Source organism: Cebidichthys violaceus, unplaced genomic scaffold, assembly GCF_023349555.1.
Source record: "Cebidichthys violaceus isolate CVI_PGR_0920_01 unplaced genomic scaffold, fCebVio1.0.p SCAF_405, whole genome shotgun sequence".
Taxonomy (NCBI): domain Eukaryota; kingdom Metazoa; phylum Chordata; class Actinopteri; order Perciformes; family Stichaeidae; genus Cebidichthys; species Cebidichthys violaceus.
Genome location: NW_027176601.1, coordinates 27,501 through 37,510, shown reverse-complemented (window position 1 = coordinate 37,510; position 10,010 = coordinate 27,501). Strand labels below are relative to the sequence as shown.

General features: G+C 39.2%; 3 protein-coding genes across 5 annotated transcripts in view; all 3 read right to left on the bottom strand.

Annotated features, from left to right (window-relative positions):
- Nucleotides 1–350: 350 nt before the first annotated feature.
- On the bottom strand, nt 351–2,362 carry LOC137885814 (sodium-dependent neutral amino acid transporter B(0)AT3-like). Of its 2 annotated transcripts, XM_068728112.1 has the most exons (4): nt 2,027–2,362; nt 1,773–1,915; nt 1,016–1,156; nt 351–889 (listed from the first exon to the last, which is right to left on the bottom strand). In XM_068728112.1, the coding sequence occupies exons 2-4, from the start codon at nt 1,912–1,914 to the stop codon at nt 777–779; spliced, it is 396 nt and encodes a 131-aa protein (XP_068584213.1). In that variant the 5' UTR covers nt 1,915; nt 2,027–2,362; the 3' UTR covers nt 351–776. The 2 variants fall into 2 exon arrangements, with proteins under 2 accessions (XP_068584213.1, XP_068584212.1); XM_068728111.1 differs by having other exon boundaries at nt 1,773–2,362.
- Nucleotides 2,363–2,412: 50 nt separating this feature from the next.
- Nucleotides 2,413–6,867, bottom strand: LOC137885813 (major histocompatibility complex class I-related gene protein-like). 2 transcript variants are annotated; one of them, XM_068728110.1, is made up of 7 exons: nt 6,769–6,867; nt 5,778–6,044; nt 5,256–5,534; nt 4,066–4,368; nt 3,831–3,941; nt 3,555–3,622; nt 2,413–3,370 (listed from the first exon to the last, which is right to left on the bottom strand). In XM_068728110.1, exons 1-6 carry the CDS (start codon nt 6,815–6,817, stop codon nt 3,597–3,599), a joined length of 1,035 nt encoding a protein of 344 aa, XP_068584211.1. In that variant the 5' UTR covers nt 6,818–6,867; the 3' UTR covers nt 2,413–3,370; nt 3,555–3,596. The 2 variants fall into 2 exon arrangements, with proteins under 2 accessions (XP_068584211.1, XP_068584210.1); XM_068728109.1 differs by having other exon boundaries at nt 2,413–3,622.
- Nucleotides 6,868–7,274: 407 nt separating this feature from the next.
- The window catches only part of LOC137885815 (sodium-dependent neutral amino acid transporter B(0)AT3-like), a 13,361-nt gene continuing 10,625 nt past the window's right edge, over nt 7,275–10,010 (bottom strand). Inside the window, exon 5 of the mRNA XM_068728113.1 lies at nt 7,275–7,330. Coding sequence (XP_068584214.1) covers nt 7,275–7,330 — 56 coding nt within the window. The remainder of the gene's footprint in view (nt 7,331–10,010) is intronic.

The window sequence follows — 10,010 nt, the reverse complement described above, 5'->3', positions numbered from 1 at the left end:
CTTTCCATTCATGATGCAGCTATTGACTAAAAAATATTTGTACAATACTTTTATTCTGATGTTTCTACATATTTCCACAAATATATAGAGATGGAAGAAGTACATATATTGTACTAAAGTGAATGTACAATTACCACAGTGTGTAAATACTGTTACAAGTAAAAAGTCCTGCAATTCAAATATTTCTTTAGTAAAAGTGCAAAAGTATTAGCATCACAATATGTAGTATGAAGTACCAAAAGTAACAGTAAGCTATGCAGAATGATCTATTTTAGAATCATATATTATATTACTGGATTATAATTATTGATGCATTTATTAATCACTTCAATGTTGCAGCTGGTAAAGATGGAGTTAAACTACTTTATACTGCTGGGAAGCTTATCCTGCAGTAACACATCATAATAAGTTGATTTATATTTTGTAATAACCGTAATCTGCAAAGTAACTACAACTGTCAAACACATAGTGAAGTAAACAGTAGTTCAGTATTTACCACTGAAATCTAGTGGAGTAGAAGAGTAAAGTAGCATAACATGGAAATACTCAAGTAGGCAACATCAAATACTACTTAAGTAGGACCTACAGTACTTGAGTATATGTAACTACTACTACTACTGAGTTACATTCCAGCACTGTAAACATATTTATACAAACTATAATATATTGTAATGCTGTTGTTAACGTCTCAGACAAACGGACCTACATCCTGTTCTCCTCCAGGATGCCACTGCTGCTGCCTCCAGCAGCCTGAAGTGATTGTGTTGAGTCAAATCTCACGATATTTCCAGTGAGATCTCTTTTGTCATCACAAAGCCATTTTGCACCGAGGCAAGAAGAGTATTGTAGAACATGCACACCAGTAACGACACCAACATGGAGGCAATTCCTACACATAGGAAATATATGACAAACAACATTTCCAACACCACAAAGACGTTTTCAGCTCGTTAAATAATGAAGAAAATGACAAATAAAAAATCCTAAATGTCACAAATGATTCTAGGCCACCCACCGACTCCTCCCAGGAGTGGTGAGATGGAGTTCCAGACACCGATGCTGCCCATGCGGAGCCTCTGTCCTATAGCCAGCTCCAGGTAGAGCAGAGGGAGGCCCTCAAACACCAGCGCTATCAGGTAGGGGATGAGGAATGCACCTGAAGACATGAAGCAAACGTTGACCTCACAGTTAGTCATCCCCTCAAAGTCTTGGTCTTGTCTCGCTACACTCTGGTCTTGCTCATGATTTGGTCTCGGTTTCGGTGGTCTTGACTACAACACTTGTTTGAACCATGTTAGTAAAACAAATGCATTATTATTACCTTAATCAAGCCATAAAAGGGAGATTTCAGGTTATGTTATGCATTGCAATACTAAAAGATCTCCAGAAATATAAATACATTTTATTTATTTTTTGGGCTGTTTTAATCAGTTAAGCCTGACTCAGGTCCTTTAGGATTTTGTCTGGAACTGAAGAGATTTCACTGGGAACTATGAGGAAGTAAACACAAGAAACAATCCCAAATGTTCACCGCGATCAATTAAACACAGATGCAGTTCTTAATTGTGACAATGACTGGCCTAGTCCATTTGTTAATGACTAATTACACTGACGCAGAAAGAATTCATAGCGTTTGCATTTCAATTCAGTTTCTCATAATCCCAAAAATAGTCTGAAAAATGTAATAAATTAAAAATAACACGGGTGATAAAACGTATAAATCTTTAACAGCAAACTTAATTAATCTGGTGCATCAAATTATAGCATCTCACCTCCTCCATAGATTTGGCACAGGTAAGGAAAACGCCAGACGTTTCCAATTCCCACTGCAAAGCCAATACATGTCAGCAGGTACTGAGTCTTGTTGTCCCATTTGGGTCTCTCCTCCACCCCAGAGTCTTCTGCTTTGCCCATCCTGAACCGGCAAAATGCACAATCCCAGCTCGTCTCTGTCTTACTCCCTTTAGTGGGCCGTCTTTAGTGATCAATTCAATTTATTTTGTATCGCCCGAAATCACAAATTTACCTCAGAGGGCTTTACAATCTGTACTCACACGACATCCTCCGTCTTAGGGACAGCAACAGAGGAGGGAAGTGGACAGAATGAATGGATCATAATAGAGTTACAACACATTCAATGCATTTGACATGAATGATTCATGAACTGTTGGTTAATCAGTGTCAGCCTTGAGTCAGGGTTACAGAATTTATTGTTTTTTAAGAGGAAATCAGGCCACCAGGATTTCTTGTCAAAACATGATGAATTAATGGTTAAACTTGCCAAGTTTGTTGATAAGGTTAGAGTGCAAAGACTCAGATTAATGGATAACCTGGTGATGCTGTTTTAAATGTAGCACTGATCTAAAGCGCACCTTTTGGATGCAGTCAATAGAAAAGACACCAACATAACAGTTGTTACCATGACAGAGATGTATCTTTATTTAATTAATCAAACCTCATTCATACGGCAAAGTTTACACATTGAAATTAAACAGGGAGTGTTTAACCAGAGTGAAAGCATGCAGGTGACAAACTAAAGAGAAAATAAATAAAACAAATAAAACATTTATTGCAAAAACAGTGAAAAAAAATGACTGGCCGCCCAAAATATAATGCAGTTTGCTGCAGCTGAATGCGAGAGCAGTCATGGACAGACACAAAGACTGACACACACACACACACACACACACACACACACACACACACACACACACACACACACACACACACACACACACACACACACACAGGACAGATTGCATGATCCTCCTGGCAGATAACAACAATAACCATAGTTCAGTTTGTTCACCATTGAACCAATAACTATCCTGTGTTTTATTTGATCTGTTTATTGATACCAGGACTTCCTACCATATTTAAGACTTTGAAGTTCCTTTGTGTAGAGTATCACAATAACAATTAAAAGTTGTATTGTGCCAACAATGATTTCAAGAAGTAGCAGGTTTACTTTAAATAATTCAAGATCTTTATCAGTGGAAACACGCATCAGTTCTAGAATTTACCAAGAGAAAACTAGATTTACAGAAATCTCTAGACAAACTGTAGATACTGAAGAGTTCGTCTTGTGAGGCTTATAAGTGCTTAAGTGGGACATGTTTGTGTAAGGCTAAATTAAGTGTACACACCCATTAAAAATGTTGAAAAACTTCTGAAAACAGCATAAAATGTAAACTGTGATGTTGCAAAACTGTTAAAGATATTTAAAAGTTGACTCATGAATCAATAGATGAAATTATTGTAACCCATTTAAAGTTTACATGAGGTTTGTAGCTAAAAGTCTGCGGACGCAGTAGCATTACAAAGTGGAGTAGGTCTAAGAGGATTTGAAGATTCTCTTCATTCATTTGCACTGTAAAAAAAGTGAAACCAAAAACATTCCTGCTGAATATTTTCTTGTTCGTACAATTTGTACTTAAATAGTAAATATGAAGTTTAAGATCTGAATATTTAGATATATGAATGGTTTCACTGAAAGTATGCAAAAGTAGTCAAAAAACGTACAGAAGAAATATATGTTTAAAACAATTGAAGACCTGTTTGATGCTGCAGACGTTGCCATGACAACTATGGACATTTCACTCTGTGTTTGCAGGTCTGAATCCTGAAATAAAGAGACATTACAATATTAGATGTTGAAGAAAATACAGAGTTTATGAAAAGAAACCAACAAAACACTTTTGCATGTTTTGTATTAATTTCACTGATTTCTGCTTTGACTGTAAATGTGGGAGAGCAGCTCTTATACAGTATACCCAGTACGTCTTCTACTGTGTTGAATCCAACAGTGGAGTAAAAATGGCTTCACTCACCATTATTGTTCTTCCTCCAGATGAAGAGTCCAGTGATGCAGAGTACCAGAAGCAGCAGCAGTGCTACAACAACTCCAGTAACACCACCAGCAGGAAACTCTGACGGAGAAACTGAAACACAAAACATTCACATGTTGTCTCTACCACAGTATGGAATATGTTTAGTTTATGATGACTGTGATGAGTACACTGTAATCATAGAAATAATTTCCATCACATCTGATCTCAGTCTTACCCCAGTTGGTCCTGATCTGTGCTTTGTCCAGTTTGGTGACGATGTGGTCCTCCACACCAGAGAGATGAAACACACAGTCGTACCTCCTCCAGTCTTCAGGTGCGACTGATGAAAGGTTCAGGTCGACACTGATCTGGAAGGATCCATCGTGGTTGGGGAGGATCTCTCCGTGGTCCACGTCCTCATGATGCTCCTCTCCATCTTTCCTCCAGTACATCATGGCTCTGTCAGGGTAGAAACCTGTAGCGTGGCAGCTGACTGGGGAGGAGGGAGTCTTCTGGAGGAGAGACACTGAGGGAAGTTCTAGGGATTTAAAAACAAACAGACAAGAAAATTCAAAATCAGTTTAAAACCATCAGTAAATATTGATGCACGTTACTTTCTTACTCTGGAAAAAAAAGCATATCATGCAGTCTTGCACCACCAGGGGGAGTCTTATTCATGATAATATTACAGCACTTAAATAATTAGTACTAGTGAGGCACTGCACTACATTATCTGTATATTTAATATTAAGCAATGACAACATTGAAATAAATGTGTAAATGAAGAATAAAAATAAAGTTCTGCTCCACAAATCTTTATTAATTATTGAGAATGTTTTTGTAATCTGTACTTATTTGTGAAATAATGTATAATAGTTTGAAGTCCAAAAGCCTTTAACATTTCATTTTAATTTGTTTTTTTTTTGAAGGTTTATATTTAAATTAAATTATTTGAGAGGTTTAGACAGGAAATGTCTCTTTGTCTCTCTCACCGAGACAGAACTGTTTGTAATGAATCTAAACCAAAGCCTTTAATCGTTACAATGCATTGTATTTTATACGCTGAAGATGTGTTTTTTATTAAATGTAAAGATATCTAAATCAGTGAAAATGCTTCTGTTTAATAACCATGTTTTTCATGTACTGAATTTTATCTTAAGGACCATTCATCATTAATTCAAGAATCTATTCAGTGATATTCCTGAGTATCAGTAATCATCAATAAATATTGGTCCCAGCCCTGATTATTATTTATCTTAATATTAGCATTCCAATATGAAGTTCTGGGAGTTAAATGTGTTCATGTAGCAGATGCAGATGTGAATGATCTCACTTAAAGTCACCGTGAGGAACTTTAATGAGCTTTAAGTGAATAAAGTTATGAAATAAAAGTGGAATAAAAAGCATCAGGTCACGTGAATCTACCTGTTCTCTGCAGAAAGCTCCTCCCATAGTGCAGATACTTCTTCAGCCAGTCAGGACATTCATGGAGGAGGTAATGTTTATTGTATTCTAATCTGTCTTTGTCAGCATCCCATCTAAGTTTGGTGGTGAACGCCTGTTGTCTTGATGCAGTCCACGTCAGCGTCTGCAGGTCCAACGCAATGAAGTCTTCTCCATCATAACCATACTGATTAAAACCAATAACCTCTCCAGTCTCATCATCCCACTCACAGCCGCTCATCCTCTGTAAAATGTGGGCACCTGAGCGAGGTAGAGAGGGAGAAAGTGACATCGCAGCACAGATGATTATTAACACATAATATCACATCTTCACCACAGAGACACGCTGATCCACCAATTATTGGCTCTGTGGAAGCCACTCAACATCTGCTGGAAAACAGAGTGAAAGTCCATATTCTCTTCATCAAAAAGCACTGTCATGTGTTCATACAGGAAGCTACATCTCACCAGCCAAAAGTTAAACATCAACATAAACAGGCCTACCTTCAGTTTGGTTTAAGCGTTGCTTCAAGTCAACAATCCTGGTTCTGAAGACCTGCTGCTCGCTAAAACACCTCTGAACATACCACTCCCTGTGTTTTGGGTTATCCTTCATAAAATCTCTCATCCAGTCCTGTTTGGGCTCTACGGTCTTGATGTTGCTGTCACAGTAACCCATCTGGACTTCATTGACCAACGCAAGACCCACAAACTCTGGAAGGTTTGAGACTCCAGAAGTTGTAGTCATGAAATATTTCAGGGAGTGTTTCACTGCAGGACAAATAAGGTTTATTGGAACTTAATTTTTATACAAATTATGGATATTAATGGTCGTCAATTAAAATAAAATAATAGGAGAATTTAAAAATATGTTAAATAATAATGAGCTACCTAAAGAATATGTTATAGACCCACTCCTGTTACTAATGTTATGTTGTGACTTTGTGCATTGAGCAACGAGTCATGTAGATGGCCAGTATACAATAATAATATATATTTTTATTGTATCCTTATTTGAAATCATGTAACTTTGGCCTTCTTACAGCAGATATTTGTTCATTTGTAATTATGTATTTAGGGAATTATTATTATTAGCTCGTCAATGTGTTGCAATAGTTGTCATATATAATTTGACTTACAAACAATAATATATGGGGATAGCCTCTATCCTCCCTAAAGATACAGACATTACTTCACACAGAGGTTATGACCAACTTTTACTTTCCTACAGTAAAGCATGAATGAAGTATATGAGTCGTTCTGTAACGCACTGAGGAGTAACCCTACATGAGAACAATACATAGGCTGATCATGTTGAGTCAGTGTCAAATGAACACGTTTGAATAATGGAATTATTGTAAACCCACGTGTGACGGAGTGAAAGTGAAACTAGCGCTCCTAATGTCGCACTATATAAAAAGTGACCTCAACGAGTTTTACAGCGACAATAATAACAGGAAACAGCGTAACGGTGAGAGTCACAGTGTGATCTTACCTGTAGATGAAACATGACAGAAGAGGAGCAACATAAATAACGTTTTCATATTGTTATGAAAAGTAAACCTCAAGCTTAAGGGAGAGTCAGGTGAATGAACGTTCACCTGTGATATCGGTCATGCGCAGTGTAGGGCGTGGCGTGTCTATCAGTGTCATAACATAACAAATAAGAAGTACGATACCTCCCTCTTAATTTTAGTGGAGTAGAAGTATGTGCAACTTTATATTTCCACATGGTAATACTCAAGTAGTACAAGTACCTCAGCTTTGTATGAATTTATGTGTTTGAATACAACTGCTTAGTTAGCGTACAGTCCTCCACTGTATAGACAGATACACAAGTACAAATGATCCATTCATGATGCAGCTATTGACTAAAACATATTTTGACAATACTTTTATTCTGATGTTTTTACATATTTCTACAAATATACAGAGATTGAAGAAGTACATATATTGTACTAAAGTGAATGTACTGAAGCGTGAGCGGCGCCTGCCCCGTTTCTAGGCGGGGAAGTCGTTCTCACCTAACACGGTGGTCACTCCGTCGGCTGTCCCACCTGCAAGGATATACGTTCCTTTTTGAGGTGCTGGAACAATACCTTCGGCCTTTTATCTCACCCCGTCGCTATTGTTAGGATTTCGGATTAATTGTCTTCTTGAAATTATTTTACGGCTAAAGCCCTAGGCGTTCTCAATGGGATGCAACCCTAGCACCCTGTATATAATAGTTATGTACTTCGTCTGTACTTTACTATTGCCTATTGTGAACATTCTCACTATTTTATGACTAACACTGCACAGTTTTCACCCATGGTACTTACCTTAAGCACCGTATGGTAGCTTCTGTCGTCACGTCTGGATCGCACGGTTAACGGACAGGGAAAGAGGTTTAAATTGTTTTAAAGGACCAGAATACGTTGTTTGGTTTCAGTCTCTTACAAAATGTAAGGCCGGTTTTTTATTTAGGTTTTTCGCACAACAATTACATACAACAATTTCAAGTCAATGAAACAGTTTCTGTAACTAGAAAATTTCGCAAGAAATTTTGACAGTGTGGCTTCTACTGCCCGAAGACGTCGCAATATATACATAAACGCTGATGTTACTGGCAGTATCGTTGAGGTTCGATTGAGGTAATGCTTCTCTCTTTTCTGCATTTTAGATTCATACTCTTGAAAAAGTTAAACCAAGTTAAAGCTGACGCTTTTATTTTGAAAACTTACCGGATGCTCTATCCCTTATCGGTGTCTGACTTCCTGCCTGGGTCGATCTGCTCTGTGTTAATTGACGCAATAAACCCGAGCCTTGGGCTCTCGCGCACCCTTCATTGAGGCAGAGTAGTGTTTGCCTCCCCTTAATGTCAGATCAGCAACACTAAATATGTTCTACACAGACGTGAAATACAGTACCTATTCTATGGAAAGAAAGGACATATAATAAAAGTGTCTACAAATATTACAGTGTGTGCAGGAATGAGACAGCAAAAGGCACGCGCTCAACCCAGTTAGTGAGGGATTCACAGTCTGAGGTGAGGAACAGCTGGTCACTGCCTCACCTCACTGTCTCCTCTCTGTTTGAACAGGACATGCGCTAATTCAGAGATTTTCATTATAAAAATGTTTGGAATAATACAGAAATTACATTTATAGCGCAGATCAGTAGAGAAATATTAATATTTATTTTATTTTAGCATTATTTGTTTTTTACATTTCATCATCACACCCTGACCGCACGTCCCTGCGTAGAGCTCTGGGTGAACACAGATGGCTACAGTTTGTACTTCCTGATTCAACAACAACAGGACGTCAGTGATGACAGGAGGAACATCGCGCCAACCGCGTCGCTTCAAACGCGTCGCCCCAAACGCCCCAAACGCGTCGCCCCAAACGCCCCAAACGCGTCACTTCAAACGCGTCGCTCCAAACGCCCCAAACGCGTCACTTCAAACGCGTCGCTCCAAACGCGTCGCCCCAAACGCGTCGCCCCAAACGCCCCAAGCGCCCCAAACGCGTCGCTCCAAACGGCCCAAGCGCCCCAAACGCGTCACTCCAAACGCCCCAAACGCGTCGCTCCAAAAGTGTCGCTCCAAACGCGTCGCTCCAAACGCCCCAAACGCGTCGCTCCAAACGCGTCTCTTCAAACGCTCAAAACGCGTCGCCTCAAATGCGTCGCCCCAAACGCGCCGCGCAAAATTCGCGTCACTGCAGTCTCATCGTGTCTGTGCAAAGACTTTGTATGTAATCTCATCAAGCGAATAATTCGCCCTGCGTTCGGTGTGAACACAGCTGGCAGCCTCGTGGGGAGGGGAGGGGGGAGCTGCGCTCATGTGATTGCTTGAAAATGAGGCTGACATCTGATTGGCTACAGATAGGTCCATGTTAAAAAAAAACGTATTTGTGAATCCGGCCAGGCAGGGGAGTCTCAAAAAACCCACCAACAAATGTGAAGAGATCCACAAACAAATACACACAAATCCACAAACAAATAGAAAACATCCACACACAAATACATACAAATGCAGAAATATATTTGTTCTGCGTGCATTTGTGAGTCACATTTATTTGTAAATCCTTCTGTGTAGAGACAGACAGACAGACAGAGAGAGAGAGAGAGAGCGCGTGCGTGCGTGTCACTGGTTGCCATGGTGACGACGCAGGGCCTGGAGAGTCTGTGAGTCTGTTTATAAACATCAGTAATTAGCTGAATTAAGAACACCTGTGAGCTTGGCAGACTTTTCATGAGAAAACACTGGAAAACACCTGTCAAACAAATGCACTTTATACCAAAACCATGAGTCCAATCAATAAAATAAGTGCACCGTGAGAGAGATAAGACTCTGCCGAACGCCCTGGTATGTTTTTTATGTTCATAGTGTTATAAATGTGAGCGCCAGCGCAAGTTACAAAACTGGTACCGTCTGCTTTCTTTGACAAATTTCTTTTCTGATTTAACATGGGGTCTAATGGAGTAGTTGGTTGGAATTTATGTCGCTCCACGGCTGTTTGAGCCAAATGTGTAAGTCCGTTGGATTCCATAGACACTTTGTTGCGACCAGCACAACATTTCCGAGCTTTTTGGCCAAAAATGGTGTATAAAGAGTAAAAATTGTGGGAATGGGAGCAATTTGTTTGGAAAAATCACAGAACATTTTCCTGCTCTGCTTCACTCTGACCGTGATGTCATCACTCTAGCACTTAACGAGCTGCGCAATACACACCCATTATAAAATCTCAAACA

Bases quoted from the DNA above. Each gene is read 5' to 3' on its own strand.
- LOC137885813 (XM_068728109.1), bottom strand. From the start codon at position 6,817: ATGAAAACGTTATTTATGTTGCTCCTCTTCTGTCATGTTTCATCTACA. The intron at 6,045-6,768 runs GTAAGATCACAC...TTTGTCCTGCAG, and splicing joins CTGTCATGTTTCATCTACAG to TGAAACACTCCCTGAAATAT. The intron at 3,942-4,065 runs GTAAGACTGAGA...TTTGTGTTTCAG, and splicing joins ACAGATCAGGACCAACTGGG to TTTCTCCGTCAGAGTTTCCT.
- LOC137885814 (XM_068728111.1), bottom strand. From the start codon at position 1,914: ATGGGCAAAGCAGAAGACTCTGGGGTGGAGGAGAGACCCAAATGGGAC. The intron at 1,157-1,772 runs GTGAGATGCTAT...TCATGTCTTCAG, and splicing joins GTGCCAAATCTATGGAGGAG to GTGCATTCCTCATCCCCTAC. The intron at 890-1,015 runs GTGGGTGGCCTA...TCCTATGTGTAG, and splicing joins ACCACTCCTGGGAGGAGTCG to GAATTGCCTCCATGTTGGTG.